At 46.9% G+C, this 25,457-nt stretch overlaps 1 protein-coding gene across 4 annotated transcripts in view; it reads right to left on the reverse strand.

Annotated features, from left to right (window-relative positions):
* Nucleotides 1-12,288: 12,288 nt before the first annotated feature.
* The window catches only part of Kdm2a (lysine demethylase 2A), an 88,832-nt gene continuing 75,663 nt past the window's right edge, over nt 12,289-25,457 (reverse strand). For all 4 annotated transcript variants that reach the window (XM_076556821.1, XM_076556830.1, XM_006980554.4 and 1 more), the window contains 8 exons: nt 25,073-25,342; nt 24,533-24,664; nt 22,387-22,476; nt 19,749-20,455; nt 17,778-17,941; nt 16,390-16,548; nt 15,568-15,783; nt 12,289-14,390 (listed from right to left, as the gene is read on the reverse strand). In XM_076556821.1, coding sequence (XP_076412936.1) covers nt 14,209-14,390; nt 15,568-15,783; nt 16,390-16,548; nt 17,778-17,941; nt 19,749-20,455; nt 22,387-22,476; nt 24,533-24,664; nt 25,073-25,342 — 1,920 coding nt within the window. In that variant the 3' untranslated portion in view covers nt 12,289-14,208. The remainder of the gene's footprint in view (nt 14,391-15,567; nt 15,784-16,389; nt 16,549-17,777; nt 17,942-19,748; nt 20,456-22,386; nt 22,477-24,532; nt 24,665-25,072; nt 25,343-25,457) is intronic.

A 25,457-nucleotide genomic window follows, 5' to 3' on the forward strand; every position in this document is an offset into this window, starting at 1 on the left:
CCAGCGAGCCGCCGAGGGGCCGAGCCGGGCGGGCGGCGGGCAGGCGGGGCGGCAGCGCCCCCTAGAGGCCGCGCCGCTCGGGTCCGGGACGCGGCCGGCAGTCCGGGGCTCTTACCTGAGTCTTCTTGCCCTCCGGACTCCAGGACGACCACAGACTCAGATCGCATGTGAGGATGCTAGACTCCACGCTCCCACCAGGGCGATGACCCCAGACCGTGAATCATAACAAGAATCCCGACACCGACCGAGACCCCCAGACTCAGATTTCGGAACATTCTCTCAGGATCACACCATCCATCACAACCACTTCTGACCCCAAGACCTTGAGTGACTATCCTGACAACGGAGCCCCGGACTCAAACCTTGGGCCACGCTCCCGAGTATGAACATTTTGTTGTTGTTTTTCTTACTTTAGACAGGGTGTTGCCATGTAGCCCTGGGTGGCCTGTAACTCACTACGTCGACCAGGCTGGACACTAACTCACAGATATCTGCCTGCCTCTGCCTCCCAAGTGCTGGGATGGATCAAGGGCGTGCGCCACCGAACCACACTCCGATGAGGGCTGAGCTTTTTATTTTATTCCACTATTTACTTATTATGCACACATGGAGATCAGAGGACAGACAATTTGACAATCAGTTCTCTCTTTTTTAACACATGGGTCCCCTGGGATGGAACCCAGGTCCTCAGGCTTGGCCTTCTTCCCTAGCCAGTTCCTGCCTACTCTGTCCTCCCAGCACTTGGGAGGCAAAGGCAGGTGGATTTCTGTAAGGCCAGTGCTACGGAGTGAGACCCTGTCTCAAGCAAACAAGTGAAAGCATTTTAAACCACATACACCTCTCTAGAGCACCTCTCCAATTTCCAAGCCGCCAGGACACTTCAAACCCAGCCCTGGACACTTAGAAACTGATTCTTGTGCCAGTCCATGGGCCAGCAAAACAGTACCCTATTCCCTTTGCACTTCTTGACCACTTTGGATCAATCAAATCAGACAGAGGGATGGCTCTCAGTGGATGAGATCCCTGGACGTTCAAGTCAAAACCCAGGCTGCTTTTCCCTGACCCCTGCCTCATCCTCCCCTCTCCTCTACTTCATGACTACAGCCTCCTGAGAATCCTTTGACCTGTCCATATCTCAGGATCCCTATAACCACTGCCCTGCTGATGCGGGCTCTGACCAGAATGACTGTTCTCAAATCTAGATGGAATTACTGCCCATTTAATGCCAAACAACAGCGGTCTAGGCCCCCCAGCACTACCAAGAGTGGAAAGTATTGCTTTTGTTTCTGGTAAACCAGATCTTGAACTCAGAGATCTGCCTTCCTCTGCCTCCCTAGAGCTGGGATTAAAGGCACCTGGCTGAGAATGTCGTCTTTTTTTTTTTTTCAATGTATACATGTTTTGTCTGTATGTAGTCTGTAGTCTGTGTATAATGTGTGTGCCTGATGTTCGTGGAGACTAGAAGAGATCATCATCAGATCCCCTGGGACTGGAGTTACAGACAGTTGTGATGTAACATTTGGGTCTGGGAATTGAACCCAGGATCTGGAGAACACTCAGTATTCTAAACTTCTGAGCCATCTCTCCAGCCTGAGTGTCAATCTTAAGGGGGCACTTTGGACCCCAATCTTCTGCTGCCCAAACCAGATTAGGTGCATGAACAGTGTCTTGTTGTTTTTTGTTTGTTTGTTTTGTTTTGTTTTGTTTTTTGAGACAGAGTTTCTCTATGTAACAGCCCTAGCTGTCCTGGAACTCCCTTTGTAGACCAGGCTGGCCTCGAACTCAGAGAAATTTGTGTGCCTCTACCTCCAGAGTGCTGGGATTAAAGATGTGCACCACCACACCCAATACACACACACACACACACACACACACACACACACACACACACACATATTGAAATAAAGTCTCACTAGACGAGGTTGGCATTGAACTCATAGAGATCTGCCTAAGCGAACAGTCTCTTAAACTGCAAGTTGAAGCTTGAATGGCGAAGCCCTGTGACTCTCTCTAGCTCGGTTCCCTCCATCCCCCAGGGAATCCCCTTTCTCATTGTTAGTTCTCTGCTCTGGGCCTCTGCTCTCCCCTGGACTGGAAACCCTTTTATCTGCCTTCTTCCCTAACCAACTCCCGCTCATCCTTTCAGACTCCCCGCCTTCCCCACCTTCCAGGCCCTAACTGTACACATGCTCCATTTCACCCTGACCATGACCTCCTTCCTGCAGGAGGCTGCTACCCCGACTTCCAGGCCCTAACTGTACACATGCTCCATTTCACCCTGATCACTACCACCAGTCAAAACATAAATTGCTGTGAGTTTTACGGTGGGGGAGAGCAGACACTATGTTATTACATGTCTGCATTCAAATGTCAGAAATGTTGATCTATGGGCGGGGGGGGGGGGGGGGGGGGAGATACCCACTGTCTTTCACTGTAATTGAAGTTTCATGGTTCATCTCTCTCTTATGTGTGAACATATATGTTACAAGCATGTGTGCATGTTCATGTGGGTATGAGTGCATGTTATATTCAAGTGTGTGTTCTTGTGGAGGCCAGGTCAAACTTAGATATCATTTTCAGGAGTCATTCATGTATTTATTTTAATTAATTAATTTTAAGACTATTTTTAATTCTTAAAAATTATAAGCCAGGCAGTGGTGGCACATGCCTCTAGTCCCAGCACTAGGAAGGCAGAAGCAGATGGATCTCTGTGTTCAAGGCCAGCCTGGTCTATAGAGTGAGTTCCAGGACAGCCAGGGCTACACAAAAAAACCCTGCCTTGAAAAAAATAAGCAATGTGTGTGTGTGTGTGTGTACTACGCATGTATATACATGTCTGAGTGTGGGTTTGTGCACATGAGTGTAAGTGCCGGCAGAATTAAGAAGAGGGTATTGGAGCCCCTGAAGCTGGAGTTACAGGGGGTTATAAACTACCTGCTGTGGGTACTGGAAACTGAACCCTGAGTCCTCTGTGAGAGCAGGATATGCTTTAAACCCTTAACCAATGAGCCATCTCTCCAAGCACCTGATTCATTTGCTTTGAGACAGGGTCTCTCACATGGGACATGGGCATGCCAATTAGGCTAGTCTGGGTAGCTAGCAAGCCTCATAAATCCACCTGTCTCCACCACCTCAATGCTGGGACCACAAACGTGTGTCACTGTGACAGGCTTTTTATGTGGGTTCGAGGGATTGAAGTAAGCTCCTCATCTTTGCACCAAGCACTTTACTGACCAAATCATCTCCCAGTGGCCCTGGTTCATCTCTTGTCCCCCGTGTCCGTCTCAGGACCAGACTGAGACAGGCATCGATGTTTGAAGAATGACTGAGTGGCTGCAGTCTTGGAGTACAGGAAGGTTGAAGCACACTAGAACTAGATGCTCCAGCAGGACCAGATGCCTGTGACCTTCTCCCAAGCCCTGCCCTGACTCTGTGAGCACAGCCCCACCCCGCCCTGGGTTTTCTGGAACAGCTCCTGTTTAAAAAAAAAATCGCCTGAAGAACTTGTCAGACCAGAGTCTGAGTGTGGGTTTGGAAATGTCAGCCTTCCCCTTACTACCTGGAAACCCAGATGGGCCATCCCACCCACCAAGCCCCACCCACTGCCCTAGCCAGCCCTCCTTCCTGGAGGGGGTCTCCAGATGGGCCATCCCACCCACCAAGCCCCACCCACTGCCCTAGCCAGCCCTCCTTCCTGGAGGGGGTCTCCAGATGGGCCATCCCACCCACCAAGCCCCACCCACTGCCCTAGCCAGCCCTCCTTCCTGGAGGGGGTCTCCAGATGGGCCATCCCACCCACCAAGCCCCACCCACTGCCCTAGCCAGCCCTCCTTCCTGGAGGGGGTCTCCAGATGGGCCATCCCACCCACCAAGCCCCACCCACTGCCCTAGCCAGCCCTCCTTCCTGGAGGGGGTCTCCAGGGCAACCCTCAGGGATTCCTGAGATCTGAAAAAGCAGTTTTAGGAAGCCCAGGACCCTGAGGACTGTGTAAGGAGGCCCGGCCTGGTGAGGCTGGTCTTTGAGATGGTGCTGCCCTCTGGTGGTGTTGGGAAGGTGGATTATCGACTTGACCTTTCAGGCCTGTTTCAATCATTTCCTTCTTCCTACAAACCTTTGTCTGGCATCCAGAGTGTGCTGGATTGAGCCAGGATGCTGGCAGTGCAGAGGGCAGAGGGACATCATTTCTGCTCAGCTAGACACAGCGCTGCTTAGATCACCACTGGGTGATCATAAGGGTTGAAAACTCAATCAGCCCACACTGTCCTGCTCCCACATCCCCATGAAGCCTCCATTTTCCAAAACCTCATTGAGTCTCCTTCAATTCCTTTCTTCCTTTACCTGTCCCTGATCCCCATATACACACCAGCCATCGTCCATGTGACTGGCCTTTTTTCGGGCTCCCTGTGTCTCCATTGCGGCACCATTGGCTGAATCAGACTGTTCTAGGGCCTAGGAAAATGCCCGCCCCCTTCCAGTGGCCTGGAGACCTAACAGCCCTGACCTCTGCATCTCTCAGCTTGGCACTCTCCACCCCTCCAGTCTCTAGCCTCTCTGCCCCTTAAACAAATCTGTTATATTGTCCACCCCACCCCTCCCAGCCTAGGCTGGACTGGCCGCTGCTCCTGGCACACAGCGGGCTCTTGCTCAGCCTGCTGTTTCCTGGGCTGAGATGTTTATGCTCAAAGGGCAGAGGAATCGGGCATTCTGCCTCCTGTGCTTCATCCCTCAGGGCCAGCATGCATTCAGACTGGCCTTGAACTTGTGACCATCTTCCTGGTTCTGCTTCCCCAGAGATGGGAACCAACTACTACCTCCTCCCCTAGTGCAGGGGATAGAATTTAGGACCTTTCGGGGCTGGAGAGATGGCTCAGCGGTTAAGAGCACTGGCTGCTTTTTCAGAGGTCCTGAGTTCAATTCCCAGCAACCACATGGTGGCTCATAGCCATCTGTAATGAGATCTGGTGCCCTCTTCTGGCCTGCAGGCATACATGCAGGCAGAACACTGTATACATAATAAATAAATAAATTAAAAAAAAAAAAAAGAATTTAGGACCTTTCAGGGCTGGCTCAGTGGTTAAGAGCACTGGCTGCTGTCTTCTAGAGGACACGAGTTCGATTCCTAGTACCCACATGGCAGTTGACAACTTCCTGTAACTCTAGTTCCAGGGAATCCAGTGCCCTCTTCTGACCTCCTCAGGAACCAGGTACTCACACAGTACACATACATAATGTATCAAGACAAATATTCTCTCTCTCTCTCTCTCTCTCTCTCTCTCTCTCTCTCTCTCTCTCTCTCTGTGTGTGTGTGTGTGTGTGTGTGTGTGTGTGTGTGTGTGTGTGCTCGTTTTAAGAGGGCCTCACTATGTTGCTTCACTGTCTGGCCTGGAACTTACTATGTAGCAGACTAGCCTCGAACTCATATAGCCTCCTTCTTCTGCCTCCCAAGTAGTACTTGGATAAAAGCCATGCTACCATTGGTGGTGTGCTGGCTGGTCTTATGTTAACTTGACATGCAAACTAGAGTTATCTGAAAGGAGAGGACCTTACTTGCCTTCATATGATCTGACTGTGAGGGGGCTGGAGAGATGGCAAAGGGCCATCCATAATGAGATCTGCTGCCCTCTTCTGGCATGCATGCATGTGTGCAGGTGGAACATTGTCTATATAATAAATAAACTAATTAAAAAAAAAAATCTGGCCAGGCAGTAGTGGCACATGCCTTTAATCCCAGTACTCAGGAGGCAGAGGCAGGCAGATCTCTGTGAGTTCGAGGCCAGCCTGGGCTACCAAGTGAGTTCCAGGAGAGGCGCAAAGCTACACAGAGAAACCCTGTCTTGAAACCCCACCCCCCAAAAAACAAAACAAAACAAAACAAAAAAAACCTAAAGACATGTAGCCTAAAAAATCTGTTTGTTTTTGAGAAGGGGCTTACCATATACCCTTGGCTGGCTTGAAACTTGCTATATAGCCGAGCGGTGGTGGTGCACTCCTTTAATCCCAGCACTCGGGAGGCAGATGCAGATGGATCTCTGTGAGTTTGAGGCCAGCCTGGTCTACAGAGTGAGAACCAGGACAGGCACAAAAACTACACAGAGAAGCCCTGTTTGGGGTGGGGGGAGGAAACTTGCTATATAGACTAAGGTGATCTTGGATGTTCATTGATTCTCCTGCCTCAGCCTCCGAAGTAACTGAATTCCAGACATGAGTCACCATACTCTACTCTACCTCCCCCCCCCCCCCTGAGGCAGGATTTCTGTGTGTAACAGCCCTAGCTGTCCTGGAACCCACTCTGTAGACCAGGCTGGCCTTGAACTCAGGGATCTGCCTGCCTTGGCCTCCTGAGTGCTGGATTAAAGGTGTGTGCCACAACCACCTGGCTACCATACTCTACTTTTTATATTGTTTTGTTGTTGTTGTAATCATTATTATTGTGTATGTGTGCTTGATGTGCATATGTGTGGGTGCGTGTGCCATAACACAAGTGTGAAGGTGAGCAGACAACTTTGTGAGGTTTGTCCATTCCTGCCACATTTCCATGGGTTCCAGGGACCTAATTTAGCTTCCCAATCTGGCAGGCCCTATTTTTTTTTTTTTTTTTTTTTTTGAGACAAAATCAATGTATAGTTCAGGCTGGTCTCAAACTCAAGATTCTCCTGTCTCAGCTATCCAAACGCTGGGATTACAGGTCCCCGCCAACAGGACTGAGGTTCTTGGCTCCTGTGTAGATTCTCACGACTCTCTTCTGAGGAGTAGCACCCTCCCGTGGGACCTTAAAAGCCACGCAGTCCAGTCCTGTCCCGGCCCTAGCCCCAACCTGCTTTTCGAGTTTTTGCCGAGGCCAAGACACCAGCTGCGATCTTCCGGACCTGGGCTATACCCCTAGTTTTGGTCCCGCCCAGCCCCGCCCTTCCAGATCCAACGCGCATGCGTTCCTGCACTCCAAGTCAACCTAGCTGGGTGGTGTTCGTGGCGGTTCCTTCTATGACTGGACACTTGCAACTGGCGTGTGAACGTTCGATTTACCGTCTCTTAGTCCTCTCGCTGGTATTTGCTGTGGTGTGGTGGTGCGGTGGGGGATGGATCCGAGAGCTATCTTCTACTAATTCCGTCCAGTGCTTATCCTTTCTGAGTCGGCATTGGTTAACTGAGATGGTGTGCGAAACTCTGGGGTAGAGGAGCTGACTTGGCCGCCAGTTGGAGTTTTCTGTCTCACTTGTTCTCCAGGCATCCTCTAAAGTCTTTTCTCTCATTTCTCTTCTGCCCTCCACTTCTGTTACTTTTCCTTTTCTAGATCTCTCAGGGTGTGCATTACTGTCTCCCAGCACCCTTCTGACTCATTGGAATCAGCAGCTAGAGATCTCTGCTTTCAACCTCTGGAGAGGGATAGACAGGACAGGGAGAGGCAGGTGACTGGATCAGAACCTGGACAGGGTCAGGCCTAGTGCTGTCTGGCTTTTCCATCTTGATTTGGACTCCTGTATCTGTGGCCTGGAAATATGTACGGGAGAGGTAGGGCCCTGCATCCAGTGGGTATGGAGCGTAAGTTACAGCCAGTACCCAAGCCACACTTAGCAAAGTTGGCCTGGGAGGAATTGGGACCCACCCTCCAACACCAAAGTATTACATCATTTGAAGGGCCCTATGCAAATAAAAATAAGCCTCTAGGCTAGAGAGATAGCTCATTGGTTAAGAGCATTTGCAGCACAAAACAATCATGGGGCACTGATTTCAGATTCCAGTGTCTAACAAGCCAAGAGTCTTGCAAATACCTGTAATTCCAGCTCCAAGGGATCTGATGTCCTCTTCTGGCTCCAGAGCACACAGACATATACACCTTCCAGCTGAACATACACATACCCACACACTTTAATACACGCGAATGAACAGATGCATAAACACACACATATTTTTTCAAATAGCAGGCTCTAGGCTGGAGAGATGGCTCAGTGGTTACGAGCGTATATGACTCACAAACTGCTCTTACAGAGGACTAGCGATGGATTTCCAGCATCCAAATTCAATAGCTCACAACCTTCCACAACTTCAGCTCCTGGAGATCCAGTGCTTTCTTCTGTCCTCTGAGGGCACTGCACTCGTGAACAAACCCACATTCATCCACACACCTATTCACATAAATAAAAAGTAAAAATTGGGTTGGGATATGGCTCAGCAATTAAGAGCACTGGTTACTCTTCTTGAAGACCTGGGTTTAATTTCTAGCCTCCACATGGTGGCTCACAGTATCTGTAACTCAGTTTCAGGGATCTGATTCTTCTTTGGCCTCCATGGACATCAAGCATGCACATGGTACACAGACATGCAGGACACACGGACACACACACACACACACCCCAATTAGAGTGATGCACGACCTTAATCTCAGCCTTTGGGTGGTAGAGGCAGATGGATCTCTATGAGTTTGAGGCCAGCCTGTTCTACATATGAGTTCTGCAGCCAGGGCTACATAAAGAGACCTTTATTTCCAAAAAACAAAACAAAAACAAAAAACCCTAAGTAAATTTTAAAAAAATTAAAAACTTTTTGAGACAAGGTTTCTCTGTGTAGCCCTATCTATGTTAGAACTTGCTCTGTAGACCAGGCTGGCCTCCAACTTAGAGAGCTGCCTGTCTCTGCCTCTTGAGCACTGGGATTAAAAGTGTGCACCACCACCACCACCTAGCTAAAATAAAAACTTTTTTTTATTATTTTAAATTGTTTGTAAGGTATGTGTAGCTGCAAGTGAGTGCAGTGCCCTCAGAGGCCAGAGGCATCAGATGCCCTGGAAAATGGAGTTACAGATGGCTGTGAGCTGCCTGAAGTGCATATGGGGAACTCAAACGGTTCTCTGGAAGAACAAGTAAGTACTTTTTTTTTTTTCGAGACAGGGTTTCTCTGTGTAGCTTTGCACCTTTCCTCGATCTCGCTCTGTACACCAGGCTGGCCTCAGACTCACAGAGATCCGCCTGCCTCTGCCTCCCGAGTGCTGGGATTAAAGGCATGCACCACCCGGCAAGAACAAGTACTTTCAACCACCGTGATATCTCTAGCCCTCAAATGCATACAACTATGTAATCCCACCTACTCAGGAGGCCAAGACAGGAGGATAACAAGTTCAAGGCCTAACCTGAACTAGTGTGATGAGTTTAAGGCCTGAACAACATAAGTGAGGCCATCTCAAAATCAACTTAAAAATAGGGGATGTGGCTAGCCTAGCATGTGCAAAAACCTGAGTTTGACAGCCCCCTAGTACCATAAAAGTCTAAAAAATGCCTACCCACTGAGATATCTTTACATGTTCCAGTCTCTGTTGTACTAACCAAGACACTTTTGGACAATTTTTTTTTTTTTAAAGAAATCTTTTTGAACTTTTTTTTATTTCATGTGCATTGTTTTTTTTTCCTGCATGTATGTCCATATGAGGGTGGATACCCTAAAACTGGAGTTACAGACAGCTGTGAGCTGCCATGTGGGTGCTGGGAATTGACCCTGAGTCCTCTGGGAGAGCAGCCAGTGCTCTTAACCACTGAGTCATCTCCCCAGCCCATTTTCCATCTTAACTGGGACAGAGTAGGAATGTCATAATGTATATAAAGTGCTTGTGGTCTTGGATGTCCATCAATCCTCCTGCCTCAGCCTCTGAGGTTACCGAGTTCCAGACATGAGTCACCGTACTTTTTTCCTTCTTCAAGACAGGTTTCTGTATAGCCCAGGCTGCTTCTGCTCCAGAGTGCTGGGATTAAAGGGTGGGGCAGCATGCTTAGTCACTTGTTTCTTCAACTTTGTTTTTACTGTGTATATGTGGGTGTGTACATGGCATTGCCTGTATGTGAAGGTAAAGGACAGCATGCAGGCGTCTCTTCTACAGGGGCACCAGGGATGGACATCAGGTCAGCTGCAGGGTGCCTCTACCCAGGGAGCCATCTCTCAAACACAAGTTTCAAGTAGAAGTAGTACCCCGGTCAATCACTGAAATGGTCTTGTTACTGAGTTGGACTAGCACAGTGGTTCTCAACCTTTCCAATGCTGGTGACCCCCTAACATACAATTGTTTTGTTGTTACTTCGTAACTGTAATCTTGCTAGTCATGAATCATAATGTAAATCTCTGTGCTTTCGGATGGTCTTAGGTGACTCCTGTGAAGTTGTCCCAAACCCCAAAGGAATCGCAGCCCATAGGTTGAGAACCTCTGGACTAGGATGAGAACACAAAACAAAGGGTTTGATATAATGGAGGAAAACCCGACAATTCCCTGTTCTCTGCTAGCGCCCAAACAGCTCATCTTCAGGAAACTTGACTGTCAACTTATCCAATGTCCCATCTGTTTCTGGAGTATACAGCAGACCTAGACAGGCCTTTGCTGTCAGTTTAGGGCAACAGGATGAGTAGGTATCCAACCCTCCTAAGACAGCGATGATTTCTGGCAGCAGGCAGTGCTTGTCTAGAGGTGAGAACTAGCTCTCAACTTAGTAAGCAACAGATCTGGTCACATGGTTAAGTTAGAGAGTGGGGGTAAATGCTAATCACAGCCCATCTGGGGGCTTCAGGTTGGCAGTAACCTCAAGGAGGTGCCTAGTCTGTGGCGTTAGCAATGTGGAAGTTGGTCTTGGTTATTGGGGCTGAAAGAAATGTCCAAGCATTATTCCAATACTGTCTGTTTACTTTTGGAGATGTTGGATAACCTCAGCACATAAAATACTGATTCATCCATTAAAAATTTTGCTTTGGGTCAGGGGTTGGTGGCACACACCTTTAATCCCAGCACTCAGGAGGCAGAGGCAGGTGGATCTCTGAGTTTGAGGCCAGCCCGGTCTACAGAGCAAGTTCCAGGACAGCCAGGGAGGTTGAGAAATCAACTCCCCCCACACCCCCCACCCCCACAAAAAGTTTGCTTTTGGCTGGAGAGATGGCTCAGTGAGTAAAGGCACATGCCACAAAGCCTGACAACCTGAGTTAGAGCCCTGGAACCCACATGGTGACAAGAACAGACTCCTCCAAGCTGTCCTCTGACCTCCACACGCATGCCATGGTATATGTACATGTCTGCAATCATACACAAAAAGTTCCCGTTTTCCTTGATGAATGAAGCAAGTGCTGCCTTTTGACATTAGGAAAGCTACTGAGTCCCCGACTTTACCAGTGTCACAGTGGTTTCTGCCCAGAGGTGGGGCCAGCACTCCCTGGTCTTGGCGGAACACATCTTTATGACCTTCTGACTTACCCTTTCAGACACACACATACACCAAAGGAGAAAGGGGTTAGTTTTTGTTTTTAAAGTCTTTTTTATTTAAAAACAAAAACAAAAAAGAAAACCAAATCAAAATATTTCCCATTGGAGGCTATTTCTTTCTTTTTTTGTCTTTTAAAAATTTTATTACACAAATATCTCCCATTCCCAAGTGTCAGAAGAAAGACATCTTTGCTCTTTCTAAAACCAAGTGGGGAACTTTTAGAAAACAAAGTCCAACTAGCTTCCTTCCTTCCCTGACCCAAAATAATGCCAATGTGTCAGCTGGCAGCCTAAGACTCATTCCCTTAATGCTTACATTTAATTTAAAAATCTTAGCACAACATTGGAGATTGACTCTAAATAAGCAACAGAAAAATATATATTTACAATATTTCCCCCCAAAAAACAAACCCTTTAAACATAGTGACTTTAGGAGTTTTATTTATTGAGCAGTTATTTTTTTAATCACCAAGTGATTTTATATTATATATATATAATTATATATATATATAATTTTCTTCCTTTCCTTTGTGGTTTTTTGCCCCAGTATGTGGAAAGATGAAGGCAGAGGTCTGATCCTACAGTCTGAGGAGGCCAGGCTCTGGCAAGACCACAGCTAAGAGTAGATGCAGGACTATGAACTCACATCTTCTTTGCCCCCAGAGACACTTCTCTCCTTTGCAAGGACCAACCCTCGCCTCTAAAAACCATTCTCCCTCACAGTCCTAAGGAAAAGAAAGACCCAGCAAGGGCATCAATCCATCTGCCGCCATCCTGAGCTCCCTTTTCAGCTGACGAATCTGTGTGGTAAAACATTGGCTTTTTCCAAACCCCAGACAAGCCGCCAGCTTAGAAGTTTCTGTGGATGAACTGTCCCAAAGGTCAGAGGCACTCTCCCGGCACAATCCCTGCTCTGAAGGGGTCTCTCCACCTCCCCTTTTATAAAAAGACGACAAACAAAACTTAGTAATTTTAGTATTTTCCACAGGAGCAACCAAAAAGAAGAAAAAAAAAAAAAAAAGGCAGGAAGCTTCTAATTATAGGTCATTAATAATATTAATAAGGTTTTTGCTCAACACCCAGGGTTCTTTACAGAAGTTCCCCTAACTGAGGCACTCTGGAATAAGTCACTGGCATTTCCTCAACATTTCAGCCCCAGAATTCTGGGTCCTGAAGACCAATGGAATGGCAGAGGGTCATGGGAGCAGACTGCTGTTTTTTTAGGTGCAGCCAAGAGAATCAGCAGATTGGAAGAAACAATGCCACCCCCTTGCCACAGCCCAGTTTTCCTGGAAAAAGTCTGGTTAATGCCAGGGTCAAAGCCGGGCTAGGTGGCAAAGAGGGGACGCTTCTGCCTCTATTGCTTTGGCAGTGGCAAGGGTGCAGTTAGCATCTCTCCTTGGGCTGTTCACACTTCAGACTCATGGTGCCCGGGCTCTGTCCCTTCCTGATGGAGTTTAGGAAAGCCTGAGGCTGGGTCACAGGAAATGGGGTGGGAAGTGGGAAGGGGTACAGCTGGGGAAGAGAAGGCGGGGCAAGGCTGTGCTATCAATCTCCTACAGATGGGGAGCAGAGTGCAAATTTGCATGTATCACTGACAAACTCTGGCCACAGGCCTCTGCTGAGCATCTCCTCACACTCTAAATATTGACCCAGAATAATTCCGACCATTTTTTCTTTCTTTCTTTTAAAGTGCAAAAAGCTCTCTGCTGCCCTAGAGAGAGGATCTTTGGACAGGCCGTTCAATGCAAAGTAAAAGGGGGCAGCTGATGGGGCTTGAAGAAGGGTGGTGGAGCAGGAGGCATCATGCTCCCCTCCTTCCCTGCACACAATTCAGCACACTCAGCCAGACACACAGAGGCACATGCACACACACTTCCAAGGCTGCAGGCAGAGGGCAGGTGACTGGCTTCCAATCAGGACTCCCCTTAAAAGGCACCAGGTCAGTGAGCTGCTAGGCTATACACAGGCCTGGGCTCAGAGGGCTACACTAAACCAGAGGCCTAGAGGAGCCTGGCCTGGAGGCAGGTGGGGACTCAACCAGTCCTCTGTTCCTCCAACCTGAGGAAACGGGCTGCTCCTTCGGAGGACACGCATTCTAGGAAAGCCCTGTTCAGGCAGGAAAGGACACATGGAAAGGGCAGTTGGTGGGAGGCATTGGGGTGGGGAGGGGAGATGATGCCTGTCTTAGAATATGCCTGAGTGGCAATGAAATGGAGCATCTCTGGGGGTACAGTTCCAGCTCCTTGGAAGAGCTTTTAATAACCCCAGTAAGTGCAACAAACAACTCAGAGACTAGTGGAGAAGTTTAGGGGGGGATGGTAGAATGGGGACTATATTATGTGAATGAGCATGAGTGTTGGACAGCATCAAGCCCAGGGGAAAGAAAAAGGGCTAGCACAGACATGGAGCAAAGCTTCAGACATCTCACAGCACCATTGAGACCTGCCAGGCCTGGTATTCCTAGGGCTGTTGGCCCCTCCTGCAGAAGCCGGGAGAGTATAACGGAGGAGAGACACGCAACGGACACCATGAGAACCTGGCCAGGAAGGCAAGGCCACCTTCCTCCCTGGAGTTTGCTCAGACCTTCCTCCCTGGAGTTTGCTCAGAACCAGGCACTGCTGGGGGACCATGGGTGAGAAGGAAGGGCTCTTGGCCCAGTGCAGGTGAAAGATGCACAAATTCCCCAAAACTGCGAGCCCAGCTTCCCAGCTGGCAGATGAGCAAGCAAGCAGGCACCGGGACAGCACAGCCTGTGCTTTCTCCTTGATCGACCTCTCCTCTCTTTTCCTTGGGAGGGAGAGGAGCAGGCAAGTGACCTTGGTGTCCACCATCCTCTCTGCTCCATCTGTGGGAGAAGGGCTCAGAGAAGAGAGCAGAGAAGGGAGTGTCATTGGCCTCAGAGCCTGCAGCAGGGAGAGACTCTCCTTGGTGGGAAGGCAGGGGAAGATTTTCCTGTTCAGTCCGGGCTGAGCATGTCTTAGCTAATCTTCTGTATCAGTTTCTCATCAGACAGGCAGTAGAGGCTGTTGATGGACAAGTCTGAGATGAAGTGCTCACAGGCTTTTCTAGTGATCTGTTTGCATCCTCGAAGGTCAATCAAGGTGACATTAGCAATTCGCCTTAGGAAGAACAGGGTCTGGTCTGTCAATTTATTGCAACCTGTGGGCAACATGGCCAAGAGAACAAAGAACATAAACATGCAGCCACAGATGCCCACCTTTGCCTTCAGTTCTATCCTTCTCCAAAATGCTAAATCAAAGCCCATTTTTGTCACACGCTGAGAGACCAGAGGTGCCATATGTACTGTGGCTCTCACTGCCTTCCTCCAAGTACCATGGACAATTCAGCAGCCCGAGGGCCATTGGCAGTCTACAGAAGATGACAGTCATACATGCAAGCACTTAAGTTTATACCCTGCCTCCTAGATCTTTTTGGTAAAAGAGGAATAGAAATCTCTTGTTCTACTGCAGATGTAAACTTTTTGTTTTTGTTGAGACAGTGTCTCTATGCAGCTCTGGTTGGCCTTGAACTTACAGAGATCTGCCCTCTAAGTGCTGGGATTTAAAAAGGGGTGTGCCAGGGCTGGAGAGATGGCTCAGAGGTTAGGAGCACTGACTGCCCTTCCAGAGGTCCTGAGTTCAATTCCCAGCACCCATATGGTGGCTCACAACCATCTGTGATGAGATCTGGTGCCCTCTTCTGTATACATAATAAATAAATCTTTAAAAAAAAATCCTTAAAAAAAAAAAAAAAAGGGGGGTGTAGCTCCACAACTGGCCAGGCATGTATTTTTGTTTGTTTTTTGTTTGGAGACAAGGTTTCTCTGTGTAGCCCTGGCTGTCCTGAAGTTCACTCTGTAGACCAGGATGACCTCAAACTCAAAGAGATCTGCCTGCCTTTGCCTCCCAAGTGCTGGGATTAAAGGCATGTGCTATCACGACCTGGCCCATCTGTACATTTTCAAAATTATTCATTTTTTGAGACATGGTCTCACTATGCACACCTTGATGACCTCAAACTCAAGAAATCCATCTTCCTCTGCTTCAAAAACACTGGGATTAGATTAAAGGTGTGTGCCACCATGCCTAGCTGTGAATTTTCAAAAAGGATTTATTTTTGTGTGTATGCCAATGTGTGTGTAGGTGTTCAAAGGCTAGAAGATGTCAGATCCCCAGGAGCTAGAGTTACAAGTGGCTGTGAGCTACCAGACTTGGGGGGTGGGGACCACTGAACCAGCTCTCTATCCCCATGCTGATGTGAATCAATAAATAAGCATGGTTTAGTTCAGAAAGCATGGATATCACCTAATATCCCAAGCATAAAGACCGAGGCATACCTGCCATATTGAGCTCTGTGAGGGAGTATCGAGTGGAAGACCCGACAGCAGTGAGTAGGTTGGAGGACTGATCTGTAAGGTGGCTGCAGTGACTGAGGTCGAGTCGAGACAATAGGGGCATATGGCGAATGATGAGTCGGAGAGTGGCATCTGTGATGTCAAGGCCTGCCAGCCGGAAGTCGGTCATGTTCCGGAGCTTGCTTCGATTGTCCTGACCTGCACAGGCAAAAAAAGAACTTACGCCAGGTGGTAGTGGCACATGCCTTTAATCCTAGCACTCGGGAGGCAGAGACAGGTGGATCTCAGTGAGTTCAAGGCCAGCCTGGTTTACATAGTGAGTTCCAGGACAGCTAGGCTACATAGTGAAAGCCTGTCTTGAAAAGAAAAAAAAGGAAAAAAAAAAAAAAAAAAAAAAAAAGCTTAGATCAAAACTTTAAATTCTCTACCAAGCCCCAAGGTGGCAGCAGCTATGTGCTTGCTAGGACACACTTAGCCTTTGCCATAGGGAGTGCTCATTGTCAGATTGTATGTCCCACTTCCAAGTGATGTGTGGAGTGGGCCTTCCAAAACTTCTCACAATCCAGTGTGCAAAGAGCCTTCAGAGTCCTAGTCTGACCCAGAAGCCTTCTGAGGTTTATGCTCTCTGGGCCCAAACTAATAGAATGGATTGCCTCCTGTTTGTGGGAGTTATCTGCTTGTACTTTAGCCTTGTACTCTTCTATTCTTCCACAGTTTAATTCTGAGACCTTAGTTTCAAGGTCTATCCAAAAAGAAAGCTACCTCCAAGACAGACACAGATAGGCAGGCAGGCCCAGATCATACCTGGTTTATCTGTGGGTGGAGTCAGCAAGTCCCGAATTTGAGGGTCTTTAATTCCTACTGCCCACCGAAGATCAAGTGTCCTGAGAAGGGGGCAGCTGGAGGTGCTGAGGGCAGAGACTGCAGACCAGGAACAGCCTGCTAGGAGGAGGTCTTTTAGTCCTGCAACAAATGAAAACAGACATACAATATTCTCTGCACACACAGAATTCAAAGCTTCTGTTACCAGCTGTTCTGGGCAAATGAAATGAATCTCCAGTCTAGTGGGAGAGAAGGATTATGTTCTAATCTAGTACCCAAGTCCAAAGATTTGTCATGGTGACTAGGCCTCCAAGTTATAGCTTTTACTTTGGTGTTAACATCAATTGCTGGAAAACTGGGTGGTGACGGTGCACACTTTAATCCCAGCAGAGGCAGTCAGATCGCTCAGTTCAAGGCCAGTCTGGTCTACAGATTGAGTTGCAGAACAGCCGAAGCTAAACAGAGAAACCCTCCCTGTCTTGAAAGAAAAAACCCTTAAACAAAACAAAATAACTAATTGCTAGAGCTGAGCGTGGTAGCACATGCCTTTAATCCCATCACTTAGAAGGCATAGGCAGGCTGATCTCTGTGAGCTCTGCATAGTTTAAGGGCACCAATTGAGACCATCTCAAAATAAAACAAACAAAAAAACCAATTGCTGGGGTGGGATTAGGGAGATGGCTAAGCAGTTAAATGTACTTACCAATGTACTTACTTAACAAGACCAGAATTCATATCCCCAGAAACCACATAAATGCCAGATGGAAATGGCAGCCTGCTAGTAATTACAGCATTGAAGAGATAGGATTTCCACAAACTGAGTATCAAGACTAGCTATATCTTATGCAAGCTCCAGGGTGTGACTGACAGACCCTACCTCAATGTATGAAGTCAAAGAGTGATTCGAGGTTCTTGGTATCAACTTCTAATGCATATGTACACACGAATGTACACTCACCGACATTCATACACATAAAAAGAAAAATAAAGACCCAACTGTTTTAGTTCCTACTAGAGCAACAGATGTGGTGTGGCTTCTGTTCTTCTGGGACCTCAAAATGCTAAAGGGTTAACAGGGGGCTGATGGAGGCAAAGTCTGACTCAAATTTCCTCTTCTATGCTCAGGAAATGCACAGAGCTGGCAGCAGCAACCCAATCATTCTCTGCATCTAGTGCAGTCACCACCAATCTAGCAATGCCTCAGAGACTGGCAGTCATAGTGGCCCTGGATATCTCATTATTTGGAAAGATAGCCACGGTACAAGACTAGTGCCTTAAACCACACTGCATCAGTTCTAAGCAGTGCTAACCATAGTCTAATGTTCCCTGACGGTCCTCTAGGACAGTAGCAGGTCTGGCTGTTCACCTACCTGGCAGCCTATTGACCAGCCACGTCAGCTGCTTTTTGGAGATGTTAGTCCAACTAAGGTCGAGGCTTACTGGCTGCCGCTTGATGATCCCACTGAGAGCTTGGGGTACGATGGCCTTACACCTACTCAAGTCAATTTTTGTCCAAAGTCGTTTATCACAGCACCTGTAAGAGGGAAGAGAATTTAACTAACTTGATATTCCTGTCAAAGGCACTCTGCTAGAAGGCTTCTGGTAAAGGCAGAATACCTGAAGACCATTTCTCTAACTTCTCCTATAGAAAACCAAGGATCACTGTCATTTTGTGTCTCAGAGTTAGGAAAACACTGTGGTATTCTTTACAACAACTAGACATTTTTGAAATCTAGGTTAATCAGGGCATGGTTTTGCCAGTCCACACAACAGTATGCTTATTTTCCCTTCCTTTGCACTAAAACAGTATGGCTTCTGTTGAAAGGTGTACAGGAACATTTAAACAATTAAAAAAATACTTTAATTCTTAACTTGGTGACAAGATAATAAATAAGTTTCCATAGTTTTTGTAATTTTCAAATCCCTTGATTTCTTACTGCCTAGAATTCCTTGGCTTGTTCCTTTCCCTTGTCACTTGCAGCTGAAGAAGATGAAGGATGCTACTGAGCACCACCACAACACATCTTGCCTTGAGCCTATTACTGTCTCGGGCCAAACAAGGCTCTCTATTAGTCTAGACAGCCCCCTTCCACACTCAGGCATATGCTTCCCTGCTAGCTTGACAACTTCTAGCCAGACCAGTCCAAAATTGAAAGGCAGAGGCCTTTCTACTGCAGTCTACGGAGAGCAGCACGCCATGCAGGCTTCTATTTAATGTTATAGTCCTTGCCTCTGAGCTCAGCCTGTATGGCAGGGCACAAGGAGATAGTATGTAACAGGAGCCTTGTGTGCCTTGGCCTGAAAAACCAAGGAGTAGAGCCTGATAGGACCACTTACTTGACAAAAAGAAATTAAGAGAATTTGAGCAGATCACACATTAATTCTAACTCAAGAAATAGCTTTGTATTGGCAAAGTTATTAGACTGACAAAATCTCATTTATGGCACACCAAATGTCAATGGCAGGTGTTCTAAATAAACAAATACACAACATGCAGCATACACTGCTAGACCCATGCTGGAGGCTCTGATTCAGCAGGCTTGGGGATCCGCTTTCCTTTCTTCCCCACACCCTCTTTTTGTACTACTATACTCCAAAAATTTCCCAATATACTGCTGGTCAGAACACCAAATTTTGGGAACAGTAATAGAATGTGACCAAAATAAAAATTATACACCCTTATGGTAAACCTCACAATGCCCCACAGCAATTTCTTCAATCATTAGCTCTAGGGATTGTCCCCACTAAGTCTGTCCAACTGGAGGAGACATGGTCCATTAGGAAGGGTAATTAAGTCTCAGCTTCAGAACTGGGCTGTTTGTTGAAAAAATGAATGATTCAGGTTTGGGGGATAATTCAAACTGGAAGCAGAACATAGACGATGAGACCAGAGAGTACTAGAACCGGAAGATTTGGAGCACCTTCAAATTCATTTTGGAGAGTCTGCCCATTCCTCCTGGTGCAATCCTGTCATGAACACTGGACCACTACGTAGCTTGTCATACTCACAAGCAGCACATGGTAAGTTAGGGGAGAGAAGAGAGGCTTACAACCTCTGAAACCCTACATTTCAGAATCATCCAAATGCATCCCTTAAATCCCTTTGCCTTTCCCCAGCAAAGAGACAGGGAAAAAGAGCAGGGAGAGGAGGCAAAGGGTCAAATCCCCCAACACCTGCAGGTACAATGGACTACATCTTCAACAGCTCCCACAGACTAGGTCCCTTTACTCTTTAAAAGACCTGACATGCTTACAGATATCAAGGTGCATGCAGCTCTCATACAGAAGACCTGCCACCTATACCCCTGCCCTTATTCCTGACCCCCTGTGTCCCTGCTCACCATTTATACCACGTCTTGCACACTCGCATACATTCACAAAGTTCTCTGCGGCTGAGGTAGCGGAAGACAGACATCCAGACCTCCCGCTGCATCCAGCTCTCGTCTCCATCCTGAGCCCAACTGCCCCGGCCATTCAGCCTGGCCGCACCCCCCTCCTCTGCACTGTCATCTTCCTCCTCCTCCTCTTCCTCCTCCTCTCCTCCCAGCCCCTCCTCATCCCCACGCTGGGGGTTTCGGGCTGGGCAGTGCTGCATCAGTACACGGGGGTTAGGGCGAAGGTTGGCAGAGGAAGCTGTGATGGCCTGCAGCTTGGGCACAATGGAAGTCCCGTGGAGCTCTTTGGTGGGCCTCTGTAGCGTGACAGTGAGGTACGATCCCCGGATCTTGGCTTTCTCAACTTCAGACAGCTCCTTTTTGCCGCTGGGATTGTTCTCCTTTTCCCGTACCATGGTGCGCTCTGTGGCTTGCAGCCGCAGCAACTGTCGCCGTTTGAAGCGCTCATCCCGGCTGGCACTGTGGTGGTCACTGGGGCCAGCCCCAGGGGATGACCGAGTCACCATACCCCGGGGAGAAACCGGGTCGTGGATGAGCTGCAGCATGGAAGTAGGTGAGTGAGGCGGGGGTGTGAGGGGCTCCTCGCAGCTCCTTAGGGGCCGTAGGACTTTGGCTTGCACAGCTTCTTCATCACTCTCTTCTATTTTCCGCTTCTGCAAAATGCCCAGAAAACAAACAGTAGTGCTTCCCTTTTTCTAAACCTTCTCAAGTAACAAGGGAAACCTGAGAGAAGCCAGGTCACTGCTGCTTAAGGGGGTCATTTTCTCAGAGCCTTGTGATTCAGACTGCCAAGATCAGCAACTGAACTCACACCCAGGCCATAGAATGCTGATTTTAGAACACAAAATCCTTATATTGTCACTTGGGAAACCGGTCTGTGAGAAAAGGTTTGTGTCAAGTATAGAAAAATAAAATCTAGAACATAAGGCTTCTTGATTCTGCACCCTACCTTATTCATTGCACCTCAATTTTTGGGTATGTCTTTGGGTAAAAATACTATTTTAGCATATACAACTTAACTCTTCGTATAACTTATATTTATATAGTCTCTAATTTAGCTTTTTCACAATCAAGTGATGTATCCATGTTGATGAAAGAAAAGCAGTTCATCTAACCATGGACAAAGAAGCAGGGGAGAGAGTACCAGACTTCACTGCCTCTCAGCTGTCAACTCTACAGTATCTCAATTCAGCTCTCCAGGAGGAAACCTGCCACTTCAGAGATCTGCTTATGATTATGGTGAAGAATCTCACGACTCCTAGGAGACATTCAATCACCAGCAACAGTCCTGGTCTGTTTTCTTTTGCTCTTTACATTCTTGGTCACTATGGAGGAAATGACCATCTTTGTTCTGGAGCTAGTTTTCATAGCATATTAAAATACAATAGAAACAGCATTTGCCATCCTCATCTGCACCAATGAAGACAAATTCAAAAGCTACTAGTTCAAGAACATGGAACGAGAACTTTGGGAGTAGTCAACCCCACAAACCCTCATTCTCAAAAATATTTCAACTAGGCCAGGTGGTGGTAGCGCACACCTTTAATCCCAGCACTCGGGAGGCAGAGCCAGGCGGATCTTTGTGAGTTTGAGGCCAGCCTGGTCTACAGAGCGAGATCCAGGACAGGCACCAAAACAACACAGAGAAACCCTGTCTCAAACAAACAAAAACAAACAAAAAAATTAACCAGCCTGGCACGGTGCACACACCTTTAATCTCAGCACTGGGGAGGCAGAAGCAGTTGGATTTCTGTGAGTTCAAAGCCAGTCTGATCTACATAGTGAAACCTTATCTCAAAATACCAAAACAACAACAAAAACAAACAAACAACACTAAAATTTCAACTGCCCCAGAGCGCAAGTAGAAGGAAAAAATAAAGTCAAGCAATTTCCTTCATGCTTCTTCCTCATGCCTGTTTAGGGTTCTTGAAGAACTGACAGAAGGCAGCCATCTCCTGCTGTGTCCTCAGCAGGTCCAGCCTTGCCAGCATGAATAATCATAGTAGTCCTTTTGGCCCTCTGATGTTACTGGTGACCATTAGGGCAACAACCTTAGCTGTCCTGGACTAAGGTCATGAAGCTGGTCCCCATTCTTTCTAGTGGAGTGGCTTTGGAATTGCTTCTGAACTGCCCATTTGGGTGCATGGGGCAGGTAAGGACAAAGAGGTAAAGATGAGAAAAAAATGTAAACCTGCTTAACCGGAAACTCTAGTGTATAAATCCAGTATGCAACAGCACCACAGGCCAAGCCTGCCTCCCTCAGGACAAAGTTGAATACCTAGTTCTTCCACTCAATAGCCCAGGAATGGTTCCTGCCTTTCTAGTACCCTACAGAATAAAAAGGACATCAGGAAGCCCAAGCGAACCATATAGTATTCAAGTAGTAAAAAAAAGTAAAAACAAACAAACAAACAAACCCCCCCAAACCAAACCAAACCAAGAGCAAAAAACAAAACAAAACAAAACAAAAAAACACCCCACAAACAAACGGGGGGGGGGGGGGATCCTCAGGTTAGAGGAAGCCCGTGGATACTATTGTAAAGTCCAGTGCACAGCAACCTACCAGACCGAACATTTCCTTTACCTGGGCTTTCTCCGAGCTGTCTTCCTGGTAACACTTTGGACACTCCCAGCAATTTGGCAATTCCTCGTTAAGTAACCCCTCTCCATCCATCTACAGGCAGATAGGGATATTAAAAAAAAGTTAGTCTCCTCTGCCTTCTACATGACACAGTAACACAGGTAGAAAGAAACTGGAAGAGTCAACTATTCTCTTTTTTTTCTGAGACAGGGTCTCTGTGTAAATCAGGCTGTCCTTGAACTCAGAGATCCGCCTGCATCTGCCTCTCAAGTGCTGGGATTAATTAAAGGTACACCCACAACACCCTCAATCTTCTATTTCTAAACATATTGGTCTATTTGGGAATTAAAGACCCAGAGCTACTAGCTGGAAGGTGGTGGTGCATGTCTTTAATCCCAGCACTTGGGAGGCAGAGGCCAGCCTGGTCTACAGAGTGAGTTCCAGGACAGGCTCCAAAGCTACAAGAGAAACCTTTAAAAAAAAAAAAAAAAAAAAAAAAAGACTAAGAGCTACTGAGCAATAAATACTAACACCCACTCCTAGCTACAAGTAAACTGATTAATTTTACCCACCTTGATTCTAGGTACCCTACAGAAATTTTCAAGGGTCTGAGACAGTTTAGAGTTGGGTTTCCTCTCCTAAATAATATCTCATGTCAATGCCACCAGACCCAACCTTGCTATATGGGCAAACTGAGATTCAGAGATCAATGGTTTAGTTTCTGTGACTCAGGGTTCTTCACTGTAAAATGTAGACACAATGCATCAACTCAATTGTTTGAGATATAATAACACAAACCCTGGCTTGTGGAAAGAACTAAATCCAAAGTGTTTATGACTGGATATGGTGGCATTTCCCTGTAATTTCAGCACTTGGGAGGCAGGGGCAGGATGATTTTAGTAAATTCAAGGTCAGCCTAATCTATAAAGTGGGTTCTGACCAAATAGAACTATACTGGGATAATATCTCAAAACAAAAAGAAAGGTATTCAGAAAGGTGCTTGGTATTTACTCACATTCTCTATTAACAATTCATCACAGGGAGGTACTACCTTACCAATTCTTTTCTTTTTCCCATGCCCTCTTGAGTCAGTCAATAGTAGTAGCTCAGGCTGCCTTAAACTTAGAATAAATACTGCTGCCTGAATTTACAAAATACAGGAATTACAGGCATGTGCCACTTAAATCTAGCTTTTATCAATTCTAACATACACTTTTTTTTTTTTTTTTTTTTTTGGTTTTGTTTTTCGAGACAGGGTTTTTCGGCATAGCCCTGGCTCTCCTGGAACTCACATCTGCCTGCTTCTGCCTCCCAAGTGTTGGGATTAAAGGTGTGAGCCATCACCAACCAGCTATTTTTCACATTTTAATCTTTGTGAAATTGTGCCGATTGCCAACACTGACAATGTCTCATAATCACTAGGTGGAAGTCCTTAATTGCTGATATTCTGTCAAAGCCCAAGCCCCAGCACCCACTCACTCATTCACCTGCCCAACTTTGAGATGGGGGTCTTACTATGTTATTGATCTCAAATTCACAGGCTAAAGCCATTTTCCCACCTCACAGTAACTGGGACTACAGGTGTATGTCACCACATCAGTCACTCATATACCTGAGTCCTAAATTTGACAGATCCAATTTCACAGGCTTGTCATAAAGATTTAAGGGGGAAAAAAATGCATGTAAAACATGCCTTCTCTTTGGCTACACTTCAGAATCACCTAAGGTCCTCTGGGAATGTAAAATTTAAGCTAGATCACATAACTCCATCTTGGAGGTTGAGCTCTAAATCTCCACCACCAAGAGCTCCCTTAAGAGCTCATACCCAGAGATATAAGGGACATAGTAGAGATGTCTGGGAGCTTGAAGCATCCTCAAACAAGCCTTTAAGTTGCATGACAATGGCCTGGAGACTTCAAACACACTACTCAGATTCCTCACAGTTCACTGGGACATGAACTGGTCTATTTTGTATATTGTTCTATCCTCAAAAACTATCATACAGCCTGATACAAAGTAAACATCTGAACAAAGGGCTAATGTTAGCTCTCCTCTGTGACCAGGGAAGTCAAAGTCCATAGTAGAGATGGTAACAGCCTCTACTGGCAGGTGTCCCAACCTTCTGTCAAGGGCCTTTAGGCATCTCTACCTGGAGGCAGCCAGGATGAACTATCTCGTTGCAGATGCAGCATTCCATGAGTTTCTTTTCAAAGTCTTGTGTCTCTTCATTCTGATCCACTTCTCCACAGAGAGAACATGTAACTGAATGAGGCAGTCTGGGCTACAAGAGGACAAAGAGCAGAAGACTAGAATTAGAACATTTTAATTTCATGTTCCCTTTAAATGAAGATGGAGACTTGGTTCACCTAGGATACACAAGGACAAGGTAGTAGGAAGACTGGCAGAGGCAATTAATTCATTTTGTTGGCTTGCCTTTGGCTTCATAGGTCCTTTCTTACTAAGGAGGGGACAGAAAACAGTGAATTGCTCTTCGAATGCTGGTGCTCTGTTTGAACATTAGCTGAGTACAGCCAAACCATTAGATTATTTTCACTACTAGATACCTTCCTTCTGAACTCAGGGAGAGAGGAACTCCATCTCAGTTGAGTCTCTCTGACTTTACACATTACATAGTTCCTCCAGAACCAGCACCACTCCTGAAAAGTCTTTTACCTAGAAAATCACTTACTGCTAAGCACTGTCGGAGGACACAGGATTGCTTCATGCGTCCAGGTCCACCAAACTTCTTCATGTCCCTGCAGTAGTGGCAGACACCACATTCTCCTTGAACACATGCTTTGCACTTCCTACAGCGCACTCTTCTCCGCCTGGCTCCCGACACAATAGGGGAGGCAGCAGCAGGCCTCACAGGTGTTAAGCGTGGAGCTGGCTTCATAGTGTGAGGCTTTGTGATGGGAATGGTAGGAACTCTTACTTTTGGCCTGGTAGGGAATTTAAGCTAGAAAAAGAAAGCAGTAAGGTCAACAATATCCAGGCAGAATAAAGTCTTGTCTGTAGGTAAATCTGCCCACTGCCTATTTTTATAAATAAATTTTTATTGGAACACAGCCATG

The sequence above is a fragment of the Peromyscus maniculatus genome, chromosome 1 (assembly GCF_049852395.1).
Source record: "Peromyscus maniculatus bairdii isolate BWxNUB_F1_BW_parent chromosome 1, HU_Pman_BW_mat_3.1, whole genome shotgun sequence".
Lineage (NCBI taxonomy): Eukaryota > Metazoa > Chordata > Mammalia > Rodentia > Cricetidae > Peromyscus > Peromyscus maniculatus.